This window comes from Narcine bancroftii, chromosome 14 (genome assembly GCF_036971445.1).
Source record: "Narcine bancroftii isolate sNarBan1 chromosome 14, sNarBan1.hap1, whole genome shotgun sequence".
In the NCBI taxonomy this organism is placed as follows: Eukaryota; Metazoa; Chordata; class Chondrichthyes; order Torpediniformes; family Narcinidae; genus Narcine; species Narcine bancroftii.
In genome coordinates, this window is record NC_091482.1 from 60208755 (window position 1) to 60231075 (window position 22321).

Consider the following 22321-nt stretch of genomic DNA (forward strand, 5'->3'; position numbering starts at 1 on the left):
TGGGAGGTGGTTGCAGGAGATGCAAATTGGCCAGTGTCAACATTTCTGACCATTGCCCAGTCGCTCTGAAGGATGAGTGTGAGACTGATGCATCCACCTTAGTCATACTTTGTAGATAACCAACTGCATGTGTAGAGAATGCTTATCTGAACGCATTACAAGAGAGTTCCTTCTTTTTTTGGAACCAAGAACAACACCGGGGGAAGCTAAAGAGGGGAAAGAGTTTCTCTGCTTAAATAAAGAAAGAAAAAACATTTAAACAAAGCGACAGAATGAAGCTACGGAGGCCGTGCTCAATGATTGACAGCTTTCTTGAACCATGTTTAAAAAAAGCACAGAAGGAACTATTTAACGAATTCATTGGTTAATCTGAACTCATAATTGAATTCTAACCTTTTTATAGTTTTTTTTTTAAATAATTTTTTTTTTCTAGTTGCGCCAGTTAGAAAAACAAGCTTTGAAATCAAAGCCCATCTGTTTATAGCTACCCAGTAGGGAAAGTTCAAAACCTCTTTCTCCAACAGTCATGACTGCAACTTCTCACAGGCAGAGTTTTCCACAGGATGAAAATAATCTGGCAACGTTATAACAAACTCCCTTGGTGTTGTGCTATGAATATGCCAACCATTTCCCAGATAATTAGATGCAGGTCACTGCATCTGGGGAAAATGCTTTAACCCTTAATGACTCCAGACTGTACAGGGTATGCAACCCCTTTGCCTCAAAGGGGCAGACTTTTCACGCTAAAAACCTTGTTGTGCCAAGCGACCAGGAACTATTTAACCCCACAATGTGATGTGGGTTTGTGTGGGAGGACAGGCAGGGGGAGGAGGCATCAATTTAGTCAGTTAGAGGGGCTGAAATGTGTCTATTTCAGTGCAAGGAGTGTTAGGAATAAGGGAGATGAACTTAAAGCGTGGATCAGTACGTGGAACTACAATGTTGTGGCTGTTACAGGGATATAACTAATGCGAGGACAGGATTGGCTGATGCAGGTACCGGGATTTAGATGTTTTTAAAAGGATGTGATGGGAGTTAAAAGAGGGGGGGAGAAGCAACATAACTGGTAACACAGCTGCAGGAAGAGAGGATGCTGTGATTCTCTACTGAGTCGGTGGGGATGGAAATCAGACCCCTAAATAGCCCCCAGGACACTGAGGAGCAGATTTTGTATTGGTAGATCTCAACTTCCCAAATATTGACTGTCACCTCCTTACTCCAAGAGCGATAGATGGGGCAAAATTTGTCAGGAGTGTCCAAAAAGGATTCTTGTATGGGGTCCAACCAACTAGAGAAGAGTCTGTACAGGATCTAGTACTGGTCAGGTGACAGACCTCTCGATGAGGAAGCATTTCGGAGATAGTATAGGTATGGACAAGGATAAAAGCAGACAAAATTGTAAATTGGGACTGGGCTAATTATGATGGGATGAGGGAGAATAGACTGGGAACAGATATTCTCGGGAGAAAGCACAGAAGTAGTGTGGAGGGTGTTTAGGGACGGTTTGTCCCTTCAGGGAAAGGGAACCGTGGTTAACAAAACAGAAAAGGCAGCTGATTAAGAGAAAGGAGGAAGCTAAAAAATGGGCAGTAAGCTGTTGTCTGTTTTGTATAGTTTTATGATCTCTCTTTTGTTACCTAATAAAACACTCAATAGGAAATCAGTTCTAGTTTTTACTACAATCACAGCGCCTGCAGACTTTTGTGATTCACTCTTCTCTACATTTGAATGCATTTTCAATTTTTGATGGAAAAGAATCCAAAGTATCAGAAGAAATTCACTGGTTCAAGAAGCCTTAACAGCGCCTTCTCAACAGTAATTGGGGACGAGCTGCAAAGACCATTCATGCTGGTGATTCCCAGTTCCTGAAAATGAACAAAATTATGTCATTATGAGTCTGTACCAGTGAAGGTATGTGACAGTCACATTTTGCCAAATTAAATGGAGAATAACAATGCAGGAAAATCAGCTCATGAGCACAGACCCAAAGGAGATGCTCCCCAAATATCTGGCCCTAGAAACTGGCAATGCCGAGCTGTGCAGGGTCATGGGAGGAAACCCATGTGTGCTGTTGGAATCAATATGAAAGTATCCCTCGGGCAAATGGCAGAAATATTTCAGAGGTTCTTCACAGAATTCTCAGCTTCACAGATCACATCTGTGACTTTCTGAGCCAATTGCTTATGAACATTTTTTGCCATCGCTGTCTTTTTGAAGAGAGGAAATCAAAAGATTTGACCTCTTCCCAGCATGTGCGATTGTTCGTGGTAATCAGAACCATTCCACCTAAATATAACTCGTCAGTGGCAACTTGTAAGAGGTAACGGGCCGTCAGTATAGATTAGTTGGCCGTTACTGTCAGTCTGTGGAGCAGGGATGTTTTGTCCTGAGACCGATTCGCAACTTTGCTCAGAGTAATTTTTTCAAAAAATTTATTTAAATTTAGAATACTGCATGGTGAGAGGCCATTTCGGCCCACGAGTCCGTGCCGCTCAATTTACACACACCCCCAGTGCGTTTTGAACAGTGGGAGGAAACTGAAGCCCCCCAGAAGAAACCCACACAGACACAGTGAGAACATACATACTCCTTACAGACAGCGCAGGATCTGATCGCTGGCGCTGTAAAGGCACTGGCTGACCGCTACACCGGCCATACCACCCTTAATGGAACAAGTAAAGGAGGAAGTAAAAATTCATTGAAAACGAACAAGAAAGGGAAAATATATTTGAACAGCAGAACTCAGAAAAAGCCACAGGCCCAGAAAGAATTATTTATAATGTTAAAGCTGTTTTCATTTCTAACTCCAGACATCAAACTAACTGGCCAAAATTCAGTACAATATGTTGGGTGACTATTAATGACGTTATTACAAAGATGGAAATAGATATACCTCATACTTGAGTTATTTTTTAAGATACTTATCACGGTGTTCCTTCACATAACTGCTTCTATTTTCATTTGTAATCATGCCTTCGATTAGAGAACTGTACCTTGGAAATTGTCATTCCACCCCAACATAACACACATGTGTAGCCACACCGCCAATACTGTTTAATTTATGTTTTGCCAGAACACACTTTCTTCTGTTAGAAATTACAGATCGTATCAGTCTGGTGTTCCTTAGAGGAATTTTAATATAGGGTCCAACATCAGACATAGTTTCTCTCAGCACATCTGAGAAAATTATTAAAATATGAAAATAGATATTCAGTTCATGTGAAGGAGATTGAAGTTTAAAAAAGAATGTAGATTTTCTTTGTTCTGCTACATAGAAACTATTTAATGATATTACTCTCTTTGAACAACGCATCCCATCGAAGGAAAGTTCATCGTTTGGGGTGTGGCTGGCTGTTGGATGTTTTATGTTCAGAGGTAACAAACACTGGCCTTGCCAGTGATAGCCAAGAATTAGCCTGACTGATTGTAAACGTGCTGGAAGGGGTGCAGTGCTACCAGAGCACAGCTCCAGCACCTCAAGGGACTGCTCCGGGTAGCCCACCCACCACTCCCTCCCCACACTTCCTCCACTGGGCGCTAGCCTGGACACTCAACCTGTTTCTTGCACAACCGGTCATCCTCCTTCCTCGCTCTCAATTATACAACACCAAATACAACATGGTGGCCACCAAGCCCAGGTCTCACAAGACCTCCTTGTCGCCGTTTTGTGTGAGCTCTGGCATCTAAAAAAAATAGCACCGCACCCCTGGCTGAAACTGGTTTGAAATAGAAGAGATTTCAGTTAGAATACTTTCATGGAGGCGCTCTAACATCAGCTAAGACACCCCCGGCGGATATACAGTGACAGCCAGAGATTCCAGGCCGAAACAGTAACTTTCGAAAAGCAGACATAGCCCTCAAAACTCTGCTAATGCTCATTCCCTCCCTCTAATGAAGTTGGTACCGAGCTCAGCTGGAGATGGATTTCTCGTCTTCTATCATTATCACCTGTTTCTCTTTGCACTTGCCTAATTCTGGCGCATCCTCGGTTAATACTGCATTCTCCTTTCTCTGTCACCCAAAACAATGCACACTGGGGTCCCCACTGCCCCTTCATGAAAATTCCTCTCATCTTCTGCCCCTTGCCCCCTTTTGGATGTTAACTTTGCCTCACTGTCCTCAGCTGTTCAATAGGTTGAATATTTCTGATTTGTTTGTATCCGATCAATATCAGGGAGAGGGGCTCATTGTTTTAAAATAAAATACTTTCTCTTAGTACGTGAGGTAGTTAAATTTCCTCAGCACTTGTCTAGTACCAGGGATTATAATCTAGGACTGATTTAAAATTTCAGGAGGAGCTGATTTTGGGGAGGGATCATGGCTCAAGATAGCTGTGGCATTGGTACACAGATCATGTTTATCTCACATTAATCTACATCTTTTCCAAGTTACAAAGTTCAGACGATGGAAATTCTGGCCGTGTGTCTAATCAAGCTATCTAGATACAGCACTGCCAACAAGTTTTCCAATCAATTTCAAAATGAACTTAAGAACATAAGAAATAAGAGCAGTGGTCGGCCATCTGCCCTTCCAACCCTGCTCCGCCATTCAATGGCTGAGCTGATAGATGGGCTCCTCTCCACCTACCTGCCTTTTCCCCATATCCCATAATTCCTCTACTTTGCAAAAATCTACACAACCTCAAAATTATTTACTGAGGTCGTCTCCACTGCTTCAATGGGCAGCGAATTCCACAGATTCACTGCCACGTCCTGCACGAAAGTCACGTCCCACACAGTTGTGCACCTTATAATGGAGACAGTGATGAAATCAGATTTATTAATTTAAAGAAAATGGTAAATTTAAATAATGGGGAAAAAATAACCCATGGTCAATTTGGTAAACAAGTACCAAGTGAAACCAAGGCTGTAGGAGCTAGAAAATTGCTGCTTGCTCCATTAGGGCTGAACATCCTCCTATCTCTACAGGTTAAAGGAATTTACAAATTGTTGGTAACTAATCTCACCATGGTTGCACTTGCTGTCAGATTCTTAAGTTATCAAAAAAAGTCCAGATTTCAGATCCAGTTCATTTGAATCACACACGTCTCTATGTGGAGATCTTTTCCTGGAGCCAGAGTAGCTGAGTAGGGCTTAAGTCTAGGGGCCCAAAAGGGAGGGGGACACCCGAGAGGTTTAACTGAGTGTACTCGTGAGTATTTTGGATGATATTTCAGTACTTTTTTCATATCTGGAAAATTACAAATACTATATTGTTCTCTAAATTAGTCTCCAAACATATAAACATTTAGAAGTAATGCTTTTAGACTTCATACTGCATTGAGTTTATCATGGGGACGTTATTATGTCATGAGCTGGTGTTAACACGCGCGTACACTAGTTAAAGACAGGGAGTGAAGCCTGTTGGATCATGAATGCCAGTATTGTGAAATCTATAAAATATGACGTTACTTTAGTAAGTCCATGTTTCATCGCTCCCTGGTGACAAAAATCAGAAGTTGGCTGTGTTGTTCTCCAAGCACAGGCAAAACATTCAGTTTTAACAGCAAACTGTTTTCAAGTGAAGACCAGGCTTGATTACTTGACAATACCAGTCAGAACATGATGACATGAAAGGACTTCTGGAAAGGGTTGTTGCTACAATTAAATTTCTTGCTTATACATGTAGTACATTATACATATTTAACGTAACAATGTCACTTTATTCTATTCAATGAAGGGTGGGGCGGGGGTGGGGGCAAGGTGAGGGGGCCGGGTGGTAGTTAACCACCACTGCTTGGAGCTACTGAACAAATTTTAACGTAATCAAAGAATAAAAAAAATAGAGCAGCTTCCACCTGTTTTATTTCTGTGTCCAAATGGATTACATAAACCAATGAAAGTTTGTATCTTCTTTCTATTTACTTTATAAGTTCAAGGAAAAGTTGTTGTAGAATCTTTCATAACCTAACCATAACCTTAAGAAGCCAATGGTATAATCAATGGTATAATCAAACAACCTACAAATTTGCTCATAGAGCAAACATTCCCCTCCACAACTTAACTATCAGTTCAAACAAGCCCAGCTTCTCCTTTACAGGTATAAAGAGACGTCTAAATTTTGATGTGTGGATGGTTTGTGTATGGAGACTCATCTGTTAATTAAAGATGACATTTCTTTACAAAATTTCTGGTTATTAATTTTTCTTGTTTTGTTAGAAGATGTTTTGGATATATTTGCTATTTGATTTAAAGCTTTCTGTCAAAGGAGTACAGGTACTCCATGATTTACCACCATAATTGGGACTGAAGGATCGATCGTCTCTCTAAATGTATCTGCAAATCGGAATTTTGCCGGCACACTTGGAGTCCCAAAGTCTTAAACTTTTTAATCAACCCTTTTTTTAATCATAGATTTGATGATAACAATTTAAAGCTTCCTGAATTTGTCAATCAATCTTGGCGGGGTCCCAGGGTCCGTAGGCTGGGCGTGGCCATCTTGATCCCACATGCAACAGGAATCAAGATGGCCACCCCCACCCCCCGCCTACAGATCCCGGGATGCTGACTAACAAGGTAAGTACACACATTTTGGCTCTTACATCCCCTTTATTCCTGTTATAGTTTGTCAAATACAACATAAACCGTGTAAATTTTACATTTTAAAAATTTTTCAGTCATGTGTGCGGATGGATGTAAGTCGTGTAGGTTGCAAATCAGGGAGTACCTGTATCATTGTCAACATAACATCATCCTTGAACCAAGGTCCCTGCTCCAAAACTAAACAAGTTAAAATAGCCGATGGAAAAATGTGAAAATGTTTTCAGCTACCAAGGAATCAGGGCACATGGGCAAAAAACAGGAAGTGGATCCTGAAGTCAATAGCCGCTTTCAGGTGCTCGGACGCAGAAAATGCGCTAGCAGATGTGGCTGGGGGAGTGCAGCTGGGACGTTCAGGTGGCCATGGAGAAGACACCTTTCTGTCCACCTGAATGTGCCGACTGAAGGAGAGCCACGTCCGAGCAAACGCCGGCCTCTGTGGACTGTGGCCATAGTCCCACTGCTACTTTCAGGTGCAATGGAGGATTCTCCAAGCCGAAAAATATACCTACAGGAGGAGGGTTAGATAAGGGCTCCTCCTGACCAGGTTCTCCACTTTCAGGTGGCCACCCGACAGCCTCATTGGGGTAGAATAGGTGGCTTTACAGTCGGATATTCTGGCCACCTGAAAGCAACTAATGACTACCCACAAAAGGATGGAATGACCTACTCATGCTCCGATGTCTCTATGTTATATCAGATCCTAGGTAATAATCCAAGACCATTTTTCAGTACAGTAAAACCTCTGGAATCTGGAATTCAAGCAACCAGCACCCTCAAGCAACAGACAAAAAAAGAGGAAAATACATTTTAAAAGTAAAATGTACAGAATATGCAAGTTTTAAATTGTAAAAGTAAATGTTCTCTGAAGTAACACATCAATCTTTGATGTAAAATGGCATCGCCCAGGATGAAGAGCTGGTTGATGCTGCTCGCCGTTGGGGTGACTCTCTTAAAGTGTCTCCTTATCCCTGCTTTGTAAGAGGCTTTATCTGTCAACTTGGGGGGGGTTATTTATCTTTAATGTTATTGTTCACCTTTTTGGCGGATCCGTGGAGGGGAGGAACCTGCAGATGCAGTGACGGTTAAATGTTTTCAAAGAATGTGACTGAAAATAAAGTAAGGTTGATCTATTCAAACAAGTGGGTTTGTTCAGTGTGGGTGCAGTATAGTATTTTTGTATTTTGTCTTTTAAACTGTTTATTCTTAATGCAGGGGTATTAGACATGGTAAGATAAAGTCTCAAGCAACCAGAAAATACACTCATTCAGCATCTACCAATGGCCATAGGTGCTGGATACTAGGGGTTTTACTTATTACATTTCCTCTGCCTTCTATCCACTCATTCAGCAGTCTGACAAGTTTGTCCATTTAGAATTGTGCCCCCACCTTCTACATAATGTTTTATGTGTAATCCTGCTCTAAAGCTGGAATAGAGTTTAATAGACAGGATCCTTTGAGGGCATAAGGCTTAATTTCTTTGGAGTTGTGGGTCACCTGGAGGTAAATTGTTACTGATGAAGAAAGAAAATAGAATTGGTAGATGACTGTTCCAGCATCATGAAGCTCATATTTTCTTTCTAATAATATACAGGCATTTGTTACTGTGACACAGCTTTCACTGGAAGCAAGACAGTGCCAAAAGGCGTCTCTGGTGATCATTGGTTGAATTTAGCTTCAAGGTGCATGTCAGAGTTCTCTCAATAATTACCCAGGATTCCGGTTCCCAAGGAACTGAGAGCGGCGTCACAGGTGGACAGGTTGTAAAGAAAGCTTCTGAGACATAAATCGAAGTATTGAGTATAGGAGTTGGGCTGTTGTGGTAAAGGTGTAAAGATATTGGAGAGGGCAAATTTGGAGTATTGTGTGCAGTTTTGGTCACCTAACTACAGGAAAGACATTAATAAGATAGAAAGAGTGCAGAGAAGATTTACTAGGATGTTGCCCGGACTTCAGGGACTGAGTTACAGGGAAAGGTTAACCTGGAGTGCAAAAGAATGAGGGGTGAGTTAATAGAGGTGTATGAAATTATGAGGGGTGTAGATAGAGTAAATGCAAGTAGGCGTTTTCCACGGAGGGTAGGTGAGATACAAACCAGAGGACATGGGTTAAGGGTGAAAGGGAAAAGGTTTAGGGGGAACCTCTTCACACAGGGAGTGCGGAACGAGCTGCCAGTTGAAGTGGTGAATCTGGGCTCAATTTTCACATTTTAGAAAAATTTGGTCAGGTACATGGATGAGAAGGGTGTGGAGAGCTGTGGAGTAGGTGGCGGTCAGTGGTGCTAGGCCGAATCATAGTTCAGCACAGACGAGAAGGGCCAAAGGGCCTGTTTTCTGTGACTGTAATGTTCGATGTTTCTAAACCACAAAGAGTGATCATAAACCAGAGAAACTTAGTTTTCAAAAGAAATAAGGAATGGGTTTGCTCGCTGACGCTGCTGTATTAAGGAATTAAGGAAATAAGGAATGGGTTTACACGCTGATGCTGCTGTATTAAGAAAAGGAAAAGCTGATTTCTCCTTTTGGTGCCTTGCCTTACCTTTGCTAATCATTTTGAGCCGACCCTACTAATGATTGAGTTATCTATTCCAATACTCTATCCCCTTGCTTACCTTATGTGGTGATACAACCACTAGCCTACTTGTACCTGCTGACTCCACCTGGCTGGCTGTCGATCAGCTGACCCTGAATATAAGCCTGAGGCGGCCCCTCCTGAGCCAGTCACTCGGGAGCCACCACAGCTGAAACTGGTGTGTACAGACTTTTAGCACAATAAAGCCTATAGTACAGTCTTCTGTGTCTTGTGTCTGCTTGCTGCTACCATAGCGCGCCACACCTTATCGCAATGCTCAAACTGATAATCAGAGTACAGAAGATGTTGCCTGGAATCGAAGACTTGTCTCGTGAGGCACGGTTAGCAGAGCTGGTGCTTTTCTCTTTGGAACAAAAGGGGGTGAGAGGAGACTGAATGGAGGTGTGCAACGTTATGAGAGGCAGCCAACACCTTTTTCCAGTGTGATAGCAGCAGACACCAGAGGGCATCTGCACAAAGTGAAGGGGGTAAAATTTAGGGAAGACACAGGGTTAAGAATTTTTTAGAGTTGTGGGTGCCTGGAATGTATTTTCCAGGGGTGGTGGAGGCTGGTGCAATTAGAGCATTTAGAGAGACACACGGATGAAAGAAAACTAGAGGGTTACTGGGTTTCGATTTTCTTTGTTTGGGTTAGCACAATATGGTGGGCCGACATCAATGCACGACATCACATACAACACTGAGATTCTTTTTTTTTTTGCAGGCCAGACTAAGTCATTTTTATACCGGTGATTGTCAACGTTACTGCAAACTATAATCAATGCAAACTGTTGCATATAATCAAAATTCACATTGAGGACATTGCAAGCCAACCCCCTACTCCACCTTAGTTCTGGTATCGGGCAGCCAGTCCCCTGCTTGGCAGCCGAAGTAAGAAGGTGTGCATGGATCCACTCCGAGGAAATCCCGCCCCTTCCTTTGCTGGCTTCCATCTGTCCTTTTCGATGTTGTAGACCAGGGTTAGTGACCGATTCACTGTAAAAACATTATCACATCTGATGGTGGCTGTGAAAAGGGCGCCTTTGCTGTTCACATAATAACTGGATAAGCTCATCCATTCTTGTGTGGTGAGATTGAAGCAATCTATAAAGCACCTCAGAAAATCATCCGCTGGCCCGTTTCTTATGACATACAGATTGTCCGTATGGGCAACCATGCAGTGACCATAACTCTGTTGGCGTCTGAGAGTAGTTACAAGCAACCATTCATCTCTATGGGTCTTGTATTCATAGATGTCTGTGGTGTCCATTGGAAGCCAAAGGCATACAAAAATCCGACCCATAGCTCGTGCACATGCTATCCCTTCTCCAGGTCTGGGGAGACATGCGGCAAAGGACCACGTATTGGATGCCACTTGATACTTCTCCACGGTTGAAAGCACCGAATTCTTGCACATCCCTCCCATGGCAAAGAGGCATCCATCTTGTCCTGTCAGTGTCAGGCTATGACGAAGGTGCTGCAGGCTGGGAAATTCGCTCCAGCTGTTCCTCTCGGTGTTATAGCAAAAATTAAGTTTTACCACCCGCTTGCTGAGACCATCAACTCCTCCAACTATGTAAAGGTTGTTGTCCATCACGGCAATGCCTGCGAGAGATGTGCTGGCCTGTTTGGGTAATGAGGTCAAGGTTCTCCAAATGTTCTCTGCTTCATCCAAATAGCAAATGGTTCTGGAATGGTCATCGAGGTACTGATCAGAGGGGGAGTGAGTAGCCACTGCCACAAATGTACTGGGCGACAGTGATTCAATATAGTCCAGCAAATGATCAGGCAGAAAGTTCAAGTCCTCTCTTACCTTGAAATACATGTCTCTCATGAACAGAGCAGATGCATGGATAAGGTCAAAGACTCCATACACTGATGCTGTCTCAAGCATCAGGGAGCAGTTGTGGGAGGTGATGATGTGGATGAGATGTTCAGTCAGAGCCCTCACCTGGAGAAAGGCCGCACATTCAATGGCGTCGCTGATTTCCCCGCTGTTCAGAATGGGCTGTTCCCCTCGCAGAACCCTCATCATCACAGCGAATCCACGGGCCGGCAACTGCAGCAACTGGATCTCCTCTTGTGAGCACTCCCGCATGCCAGACTCAAAGAGACCGCGAAAATATTCGCTAGCGCCGATTAGCATTCGCTTCTCTGCAGTGAAGGTCTGGTCCTCCACCAGCACCCGCACGCAACCCACTGCTGGCTGCATCGTTCGGACCCTGACCAACAATCACCTGGCAAAAGGAATTAGCACTGTGACTGGAAGGAACATTTTGGGCCCCAGTGAAGCTGACACTTTGCCAGGAGCAATATAACCAAGCACATGGCTTTGTAATCTCCAGCCTTTCAGTTGCTTCTTTGCAAACGTCTTTGAAGGGCTAACTCTGCCCACAGTCTATTCTGTTAAGCTATTAATATCTCAGCTGTAGGGAGGAGTCATCCTTGCCTGTTAAGTGTCATGCAATACCTATTTTTAGATGAAATCAGAGAGCAGTGGATAAGGATGCAAACCATTCCCTGGGTCCGAGGATTACTTTAACTCTTGATTGAATCTGACCTTCCCTTTCATTGGTTATATCACTGGCAGTGGCTGCCACATTTTCTGTCCATTTACGGACCTTGTAAAGAAATATGTTGCATTTTCTCAGGTGATAACGTTGGTTCTCTGAATGGAGTTACCTCAGCGGGAGGAATATTGTGGGTTAAAACATTCAGGCCTAGAAACGGTTCTGGATTCTCATCTGTCCCCCTACGCCCCCCTGCCACACACAAACGTGCGCACGTGCATGCGAACAGCCACCAAAATCTGGACCATTTTATGACTGAGAAATCAGCCCAGAATTATTCATTCTCCCCCTTGACCATTAAAGTGAGATGCCACCAGTGAGGTGAAGCCTCCGAATGTTAAGGCAAAGCATTATAACACAGCGGTCAAATCACAAACATAATATTGTCTTCAGGTTTAGTCATCAAGACACTGTAAAGCTCCTGGCCCACCAATACAAATTGGGAGCAAGTAACAATCACTCTGTCCTCAGTGCACCCATTATTGGGCCTTGGGCCTTGTTGTAAGCAAGACTGACAAGAGGTGGACAAGTGTTGGACATTCTCTGGGAATGGGATGTAGAGATGAGTGAAGAGTTTGATGGCAAAAAAAAGGCAGTTGGGAAAATGACTTGGAGGAAGAGATACCAGGAAAGGAGATAAGGCACCAATAATGCACCAAATGAAGCAGTGGTGATCTGTGAAACCGGTCTTGTGTTGCTATCTTTGGACCAAATTTGAGCACTTCCATTTTATTCCAAAATAAATGGAAGGATGTAATTTTAGAGGTTCATCAAATTCTATAATGTGGGTGGAAAGAAAAAGTTTGAAACCCACTGTTTTAATCATACATAATTGGTTCATTATGTGCACGGTTTCATAACTCCAAAGGAAATGGGACAATGAGTGGAAAGAAAAAGGTTGAGAATCACTGGACTACGCCAACTCTTATAGCTTGTCATTATGTTTGCAACATTGATATGTCCCTGAATGCAGAACTGACTTCAGTAATGAATAAATGGACTAAAATAGATTTAAGTTGAGCTGTGCTGCCTAGTTTTTTTTTAATATATAAGCTGAGTTTTGGTTCTTTACTGAGGTTGTATATGAGCAAATATTCCAAAAGGAGGTATCAAAAGGCTCAATATTTCAGGACCCATATTTAGTATGTCATCCGTGAGAAGGGTTAGTGCAGTTGGAACTGTAGATTTCACTTGACAAATTCAGTTGACTAGAAAACTAAAAGTAGAGACAGTAGCTTCATATTCCTGGGCATCCACATACTGGCACTTCAAGGTGTCCATGAAGAAGGTACACCAATACATCTACTTTCAGACTTTGAGGAGAATCGGCATCTCATTAAATAGTCTATCGAATTTCTACAGGTGTACTGTGCAAAATATACTGACTAGTTGCTTCATGGCCTGGTTTGGTAACTTGAATGCCCAGGAACATAGAAGGGGGCAGAAAGTTATCGTGACCCTGTTACAGCAAATCTGGCGCTGTCCATAAAGAGTTTCTATGTTCTCCCCATGTCTGTGTGGGTTTCCTCCGGGTGCTCCAGTTTCCTCCCAGCCTTCAAAACATACAGGGGTTATCAGTCAATTGGGTGCAAATTGGGCAGCATGGGTTTGTGGGCTGAAAGGGGTTGTTACCGTCCTGTATGTCTGAATTTAAAATTTAAATGTCAATCGCAGCCAAATTCAACTCGGATACTGAATACATCCATTTGAGGGGCTTCCTCAAGAAGGCCACCAACATTATGAAAGACCCCCCTCCCCTCCCCCATCACCCTGACACAGAAGCCTGAAGTCAGACAACTCTAGGTACAAGAATCTAGCAGCTATCAGGCTTTTGAATAGCCCTCATCATAACATTACTTCAAGATCACCAAAGCTCAACTGAATCAACCCAGTGCTTTCTACTACAATTGACAGTGAATCTTCCTTTTAGATTATGATTTTGCCCCCCAACCACCCCACCCCACCCCCTCCCGTATGATTTTGTACCCGGGAAGCTAAGTAAGGCTTTCATTACATCTATATATTATATTTATGTGTATGTACATACATATATTTATGTATATGATGAGCGTAGTGGTTGGTGCAACACTGTTACAGCGCCAACAACCTGTGTTCGAATCCCGTGCGGTCTGGAAGGAGTTTGTACGTTCTCCCCATGTCGGCATGTCTGCTTCCCTCTTCATTGATGATGTGGACTTGCTGACTAATTGCAACATTTTCTCTTTTTATATCAGAGTGAAATTGTATCTTAAAATAGGAAACAGTACAACCAATTTTCACGCAAGGTCTTGCAAACTGCTGGGCAATACCCTTCGGGCTGCATCAAGGTCTCGTATGGGGACACCCTACAAGAGGTAGTGGACACAGCCCAGGACATCACAGGCAACCCCCCCCCCCCCCCACCATCAAGAACATCTACAGGGAACACTACCATTGGAGAACAGCAGCAATCATCAAAGACCCGCTGCCAAAAGACTAGCACCACCAGGTTCAGGAACAGCTGCTAACCCTCCACCATCAGACTCCTCAATCAGAGACTCATTGAAGAATTCTTACTTGTGCATTTTATTGAATGTGTTTTCCTCTCTGTATTGCACAGTCCGTTTGTTTACATGTGTGCATTGAGTCCGTTTTTTTCACTACCAATAAGTGGTAATTCTGCCTCTCCCACAGGAAAAAGAATCTCAGGGTTGTATGTGACAATAAATCTGAAAACCGACTGCTGACCAGAATCCCCCGCCCCCTTCAAGGATCCCGCTTGATTGACTGAATTGTTCTGCAAGATTCTAACTCCTCCCCTTGGGGGCTTGGTAAATTGTAGGGAAAATAGCGAGTGAAAATCAAAAATGCTTTTCATCCCACAGATGAGGAGGGGCCTGTTGAGTATGAGTGAAGAGCAATGTCCTCGTGGAATTGATTTAAGACATTGAATTGTAACTTGCACCAAAATAGAGTGCAAAGCTTCATTTTGGGTGCCATCCAGGCAAGTCAACTCGGACACCAGGTCGGACAGTAATAGAAATGCGCGTTGGGAGTGGTGGAACCTGAGTCAAAACGTGCAGGGTGCGCAGATCATGTCAACAGAGAACAGAGAAAACTCATGTGATATATTTTGTGATGCCACATCTCCAACTCTGATGTGTATCAGGGTGAAGTAAAAATTTAATGTTCAGTTATCCCTGAACTGTCCAGAAATGCCGGGCGGTGGATACATTAACGCGGGGGGAAAACTGGATTGAGAAAGGACAGTAGCGGTTGTGCGAGGAGGACCATCGGTCAGGGAGAACCGGGGGAGGTCATTACTGGCAGAGAAGTTCTCACTGAGTTCACTGGGATTGATGAGAGGTGCCGAGGCTGGAGAGGGGGGAGGCTCTCGCCTGGGTCTCGGTGCACTTGCCCCCTGGTCATTAGATCAGACCCTGGTGCAGAAGCAGCTGCCCAGCTGTTTCTGCAGATGCTCACGACTGGGCGAGAGTGGCGACTTCCTTACAAGGAGCGCACTGCGATCCCAAGCGCCGGCACCCTGGGCAAGGCTCGCAACTCTCCTCCTCCCCTCCCTGCAGCCTCGCACATCCACCCAGAGGCGCTGCCCCCTCGCCGCTGCCCCCTCGCCCCTGCCCCCTCGCCCCTGCCCCCTCGCCCCTGCCATGCTGTAGCCGGGAAGCGGGATGTCCTCGATGTTCGGCAAAAGCCGGCTGGCCCCCTCGGCCGCCGTGCCGGAGCGGGAGCGCCCTGCCCTGCCTCCCCCTCTGGACTGCAGCACGGTGATCCTGGGCTGCGCTGGATCCGGCAAGTCTGGTGAGTTGTGACGGCCCCGTGTCCGGACGCGCCGACCCCAGTACTGTCCGGCTCCCAGCCGACCGGCCTCTCCTTCCCACCCATTGCCAGTGAATGGGAAGTTGGGGAAAGTGTCCGCCTGTAGCTTCACAGCAGTAGCCCATCAGGGGCGACGCTGCGAGCGGGAGCCGTTCCTCACCTGCTCTACACCGGGTAAAACACTGTGAAGTGGAGAAACTCAGCAGGTCACACAGTCCCTTTATGTTTCAGGCCTGAGCCCCTCATCAAGGGGTTCTTTGATGTTTGAGCTCGGGCAATGTGGGCCAGGGATAGAGGAAACTCAGCAGGTCAAACAGTTACCCTAACCCTAACCCGTTTACCCTCATCGAGGGATGAGCAAAGTGCTCTTTATGGAGCAAAGATAAAGGTGCATGATCAACGTTTCAGGCTTGAGCCCTTCATCAAGGTAAGAGCCACAAGTAGACAAGACCTTGATGAAGGTTGGTTATGTATCTATCTTTGCTCCATAAAGGATACTTTGCTCATCCCCTGATGCGGGTAACGTTGTTTATCTATCTCCTGTCTACATTTGGCTGATACCTTGAGGGAAGGGCTCAAGCCTGAACAATTGGTGCAACTTTGTTTGACCTGCAGAGTTTCTCCAGCTTTTCGCGTTTTTAACTTCAACCACGGTGTCTGCAGACGGTCGTGATTGACTCCGGCTCACGTTGTTTGGATGCAACCTCACGCCATTGTCAGGCGAGATTAAACCCTACTATTCTGATCTTTCAGCTCTGACGGTGAAGTTTCTCACCAAGAGATTCATAAGCGAGTACGATCCTTACCTGGGTAAGTGTAACCGATGTTGATTTTGCCACTGACCTTTATACATTTATGTTTCAATCTGACCATCTGCAAAATGAAACGAGAGAGGAAATCATCGGCTCGTTCCTGCCCTTCAGCCCACGAACAAAAGAAACACGACAACCGCAGAGCGAACAAAGAGAAGCTGGAGGGGGCCGGTGGGTCAGGCAGCCTCGGTGGAGAGAAAGGGTCGGGCAATGATTCGGGCCCGGACCCTTTCTCAAGATGCAACCCAGCACACAGCCCCAAGACGAGAGCAGCCCAGAGCAAGACTTGGCCGCTCTAGTTACAGGGTGGCGCCTGGAAACAGGTGTCTCTCTTCAGATTTAGTGTAAACTAGTCACCAAGTGTTAAAAGTACCGTGTAAAAACCCAATGCAGGTCAAACGGGGTACTTTATATAGCAGAGATAAAGGTGGGCAGATTGGGAGACAGCAGAGCACCTTCCCTCCATCCGTGAGCCAACCATTGCAGTTCTATGTCACACTCACATGAAGTTGTCCCACCGAGACCACCTGCAAATTGGAGGAAGGACACCTGATTTTTCCAACCAGATAGCGACTTTTCCTGTTTCTGCTATTCCCCCCCCCCTTCCAGTTCTCCCTCCCTTCACCCAGCCATCCCTCCTCCCCCTGATCTCTGCTGTTCCCTCCCTCACTTCTCCACCTATCACCTCCTGCTTTTGTGACCACCCCTCCCCCACTTTTGTTCGGACACCCGCAGACTCCTTGATAGAAGTGAAAACACAAGGCTGGAGAAACTCAGCAGGTCAAACAGTGACCTTTAGATACACATAACCAACCGTTACTCTCATCAAGGGATAAGCAAAGTGCACTTTATGGAGCAAAGATAAAGATACGTAACCAATGTTTCAGGCTTGAGCCCTTCATCAAGGTCCTGTCTACATTTAGTTCATACTTTGATGAAGGGCTCAAGCCCGAAACGTCGGTTATGTATTTTTTCCTTTGTTATATAAAGGGCACTGCCTGACCTGCTGAGTTTCTCCAACATTTGTGCTTTGACATAACCAATGTTTTGGGCTTGAGCCCTTCATCAGGGTTAAAAGTACCATGTTCTCTATCGTATAGATCTGTGGTTCTGATAATGTTTGCTAACATTTTCCATTTGATTGATTTGGTTCCTTGTTGACCTTAAAGTACTGATTCCAAATATTTGTTTTGGAGACCAGTCATTAAATCTGGTATTGAACAAATTTGCCAAAATTAAAACACAGAATGCAGTGGATAAATGCAAATCCAGGCCTCAATAGTGGAGAGAAAAACCACTTTACAGGTCAGTGCGAAGCTGCAACTGTTTCTCTAACTGTAGAAGCTCCCTGACCTGCTGGTTGGGTCCTTTGCAGCCAATTTAGGCTTTTTTACTTCACCTGATTTACTAGGGCTTCCATGTGATGGGAAAAAGCCATTTACTCTGTCTGTCCCCCTCATAAGTTTAAATACCTCTATCAAATCTCCCCTCATTCTTCTACACTCCAGGGAATAAAGTCCTAAACTTTTTAACCTTTCCCTGTAACTCAGTTCCTGTAAGTCTGGGCAACATCCTAGTAACTCTTCTCTGCACTTTTTCTATCTTATTAATATCTTTCCTGTAGTTAGGGGTCCAAAACCTGCACACAATACTCCTCTTTTGACCTTAGCAATGTCTTATGCAACTTTACCATAACAACCCAGCTCCCATACTCTGATTTATGAACGCCAATGTGGAAAAAGTTCTCTTTACAACCCTATCCACCTGTGACATCACTTTTCTTCTTTGTTTATATTTCTCTCCTTCATATACTATTTTTCTTCTTGAGTACAGTTACTAATAAGTAGAATTGCTGCCTGGCCTGTACAAGATACCATGTATGAACTTTGAATTTTGAACGTTGACCTTTAACTGGGCTTCTGCCGCATGCCACGAAGCAGACAGCTGTGGCACTTAGGGCCAGAGGATGTGCAGCTGAGGGAGAAGAGACTGGAAAAAAACGAGAGGGTGTAGCCAGAGCAACACAGTCCAGTTGTTACAGATGCTGTCACTCTGACAGGTCTCAAGTAACCCTTGACGTGAATATTAAAGATATCCATTTCTTTCGTTAGAACACTTCACCACAGACCCTGAAACGGCCAAAAATGGAATAGCCAAAACATTCAGTAGCAGTTGATCTGTAGATGTGTAACTGTTTACATATTCTGTAATGGCTAAATCCCATCATGTCTCTGTCAGTGAGTTACAGACAAATCCACTTCTATATTTGCTGTATGTACGTAGTTGTTGCCTATAAGAAGTAGCTGGTGATATACACAGTTGTATTTCATTGCAGTCTCTTTCTTTGTGCTGCCTCAATTCCTTCAAGAACAGTATAGTAAAGTGAAGGCTTCGATTTGCAACTCCACACCCTTTAGAGCAGTGAAACCAATCAGAATCAGAATTTACTGACATGAACATGTTATGAAATGTGTTGTTTTGCAGCACCACAATTTATATAAACCACCTTACACATTACAGGAAAATAGTGCAAGAAAAGGTGAGGCTGTGTCTTTGGTTCATTGATTATTCAACAATCTAATGGCGGAGGGGAAGAAGCTGCCGTTGTGCCACTGAGTGCTCATCTTCAGGCTCCTGTACCTTTTCCCCGATGGTAACAGTGTGAAGAGGGCATGGCCTGGGTGGTGGGGGGTCCTTGAGGATAGAGGCTGCTTTCTTCAGACACCACCTCTTGTAGATGTCCTCGACGGAGTGAAGTCTGGTGCCCGTGATGTCTCAGGCCAAGTCAACAACCCTCTGGTGTTTTTTTTCCTTGTCCTGAGAGTTGATGTCTCCATACGAGGCAGTGATGCAACCAGCCAGAATGCTCTCCACGGTACACCTGTAGAAGTTGAGAGTCCTTGGTAACTTACTGAATCTCTTCAAGCTCCTCATAAAGTGTAGCCACTGGCGAGCCTTCGTGATTGCATGTTTATTTTCTTTAAAAGGAAGTGTGGGTGGAAGAAACAAAGGATTTTTTTCTATATTTAATATCAACCCATTCCTTTTCATATCATTAAGATAAACCATTTCTCTATTTTTTTTTTAATTCTAAGTTAAAACCAACTATTTAATCAACTATTTGATGCCATTCACTGAAGTTTTCTTCTGTTTTGAAAGTTTCTTCTGGTTCGGTGCTAGTCATCTGGTAACTGATCATTTCTGATGATATTCTGTTGCAGAGGATATTTACACTACTGAAGAAATTGTGGATCACCAGCCTGTCCTCCTAAAGATAATGGATACAGCTGATCAGGTAACCTGGCAGAGGAGGACACTTGTAACCACAGGAATAAAGCAAGTCGACCGTCAGTCCATTACTTTCTGCAGATTCAAATGATCAAACTGTTCATTTTCTGGACTTCATCGTGTTAAATAAACAATGTTCAAGCTGGCAATGGGATAAATGATTGAACATTTAAAATCCTTAGTTTTTGCTGGGCTAGTTAATTTAGACACCAGACACAGTCATTAATCTACACTTTTGATGTGAAATTGAAGACCAAATAATTTACACAAAATGCAATTAAAGCCAATAACAGGATATTTTTCTAAGAGATGTCAGTGCTTCCAGTTTGGAAGGAGGGTAAATCATTTTCCTTCTTTGAATCATGGCTTTTCTTGCGTACGGTTTGTAAGCAGGCTTCAACACTTTAAAATAATATTGCATTCCTTCAGTTACCCTTTACTACTGCAAAACAATTAAACAATCATTCATCTAAAGCATCATTTATAAGGATCAAAATGGACAAATGTAGCATGGGAGTTTTCCAAGTGAAATTAGGCTTTGTTTCAATCTGCCAGCCGTAGTCATTCTGGGGATATTATACAAATGATTATGACACAATCCTGTAAACTATTAGGATTAAAATGCATTTGTAAGTTTATTGGAAGATGATTAAGTTTTAAAAATTCCCCAGGATATCCTTGTCATTTATTGAATTCACTTGCATTGTTTTAGGTTTCCCCAGCATGTGTACACTTTCTGGTTGTAATGCGCGTCGAAAGAACCAAAGACTTGTTGATCCAAACCAAGGCTTTTATTAACTAAAAGACTGGAGCATATCACAAGTAGGTCGACCAGTCCAGAATGATCTGGTCTGTCTAGGAGCAATCCAGAAGGTGTGGCTACACTCTCAGCCAATCACAGTCATCCTCCACTACCATCTGTACATATGTACACATTGGTGATGGAATCTGTACTATCACACTGGTTTCCACTTTGTACGTTTTGTACAACCTTTTATTCAGTTGAATACACATGCACGATATTGGAGGGAAAGACAATTGGAAGTTTCTCTTCGTTGCAGGTGAAATAGGTTTTAAATCAACATAAAATTAAAGTAGAAGGAGGCGCCCTAGGTCCTGGTTTTGTGTCGCCAAAGAGCGTTTCTTTCTTTTTAAAATATCTTCACTGAGTTTAATCAAATAAAAGCACACATATAGATCTAATAGATTTGCTCGAGTATAAGAAAAAAAAATTGAACTTCAATTAAAACCTTGATTATACATAATATAAATTGTGTGCATCCTTTCAGATCAAATGCGATACATCTAAAATATTGAAAAAGAAAAAATATAACAAAAATAGGAAAAAGAGGGACCCCCCAATAATCAAACCCCTCCCCTAAACAAGGCAAACTTACATATCTAATATAGGAAATGAAGGATGACATTCAGAGACCAGACACCTCTGCCCAAGAGCATCCAAACACCCTAAGTCGTTATGGTCATACTCCAAGAATGGGTCAAATGGCCTCCTTCTCTGTGGCAAGGACATGTTGCACATGGAAAATGGAGATAACAATTCTTCAAGCGTTCACCTTTACATCCTTAACATGTCTGATTTTTTTTCTAAACTTAGGAAGGACATGACCTCCTCTAACCATTGAATATGCGTAGGTGGAGTGCTTTATTTCCATTTCATCAGAAAAAGAGCTTTCAAGGACATTGAGTGCTTTGTGATTACTTAGAGAATGTTTCCAGAGGCCATGTTGGTGGAAGGAAAGAGGGCAGGTAATGCAACTGATTGCAAGGATCACTGCCGTGGGAAGAGGAGTGATTAGTGAGGTTGGAGGATTGAACCAGAAGGTGCCGGGTGATGTATGTTGAAAGTGAGGCTGATGGAGACACCCCAGCTCTGGAATCTGGGAGTGCAGAAGTGTGGGGGTGGGGGTGGGGGGAATTGCAATAGACCCGGTCAAAGGCCCTGTCAACCTTAATGGAAAGGAATACACGAACTGAAATGCTATTGCTCATGTGAGGTCATGGTTCATTTGTATGCTTCTCACATTGGTAGATTGTATTATCTGCTTTGCGCAGGCTGTGTGGATCACTTCTGTTCAGTCTGCAAGTGTGACCGTGAGCTTATCGTCACTTTAAATTTTCATTCCACCCCCAGACTGTCCCCTCTGTCCTTGACTTGCTACGTTATTTCGAGCTGCCAACTGAAATGGTGAATGTGGGTTCAATTTTAACATTTAAGAAAAATTTGGACAGGTAGGTACATGGATGGGAAGGGTCTGGGGGGGCTATAGACTGGGTGCAGGCCAGTGGCAGAATTAATAGTTTGGCACAGACTAGAAGGGCCATAGAACTTTTATCTGTGATTGCTAATGTCAGATTATGCATCTGAGTAATAAATCATTACCTCTATCACGATTATATTATTTTATCACTAACCTGCTCACTATTTCCCTCAACTAGTTAAATATTTCTGAGAGGTAATGTTTTATGATTCTATGGATATTACCGTGAAGCTTTGAAGAATTGTTATCTCCATTTTCCACGTGCAACATGAGCTGGTGCTCATTCATATTTCCTTGCAATAGAGAAGGAGGCCATTTGGCCCATTGAGTTCTCGTTGACTTTCGGGGGAACCCTATCAATCCCAGTCTCCCACTCCTTTTCCCTGCAAGTCATTCCCTCCGATACGTTCCATGACCCATCTACACATGGAGTCATTTATTGTAAC

General features: G+C 43.6%; 2 protein-coding genes and 1 long non-coding RNA gene across 3 annotated transcripts in view; 1 reads left to right on the forward strand and 2 right to left on the reverse strand.

The window, feature by feature from the left end:
* LOC138749876 (uncharacterized) overlaps positions 1-22321 on the reverse strand; it is a 23402-nt gene continuing 1081 nt past the window's right edge. The window contains exons 3-4 of the long non-coding RNA XR_011348907.1: positions 16303-16369; positions 1-1865 (exon numbers count right to left, since the gene is read on the reverse strand). This is a non-coding gene — a long non-coding RNA (uncharacterized lncRNA). The remainder of the gene's footprint in view (positions 1866-16302; positions 16370-22321) is intronic.
* Positions 9958-11322, reverse strand: kbtbd13a (kelch repeat and BTB domain containing 13a). Its single transcript, XM_069910580.1, has one exon. The coding sequence runs from the start codon at positions 11320-11322 to the stop codon at positions 9958-9960; it is 1365 nt and encodes a 454-aa protein (XP_069766681.1).
* rasl12 (RAS-like, family 12) overlaps positions 15255-22321 on the forward strand; it is a 12764-nt gene continuing 5697 nt past the window's right edge. Inside the window, exons 1-3 of the mRNA XM_069911841.1 lie at positions 15255-15478; positions 16250-16306; positions 19530-19603. Of these exons, the coding sequence (XP_069767942.1) occupies positions 15349-15478; positions 16250-16306; positions 19530-19603 (261 nt within the window). The 5' untranslated portion in view covers positions 15255-15348. The remainder of the gene's footprint in view (positions 15479-16249; positions 16307-19529; positions 19604-22321) is intronic.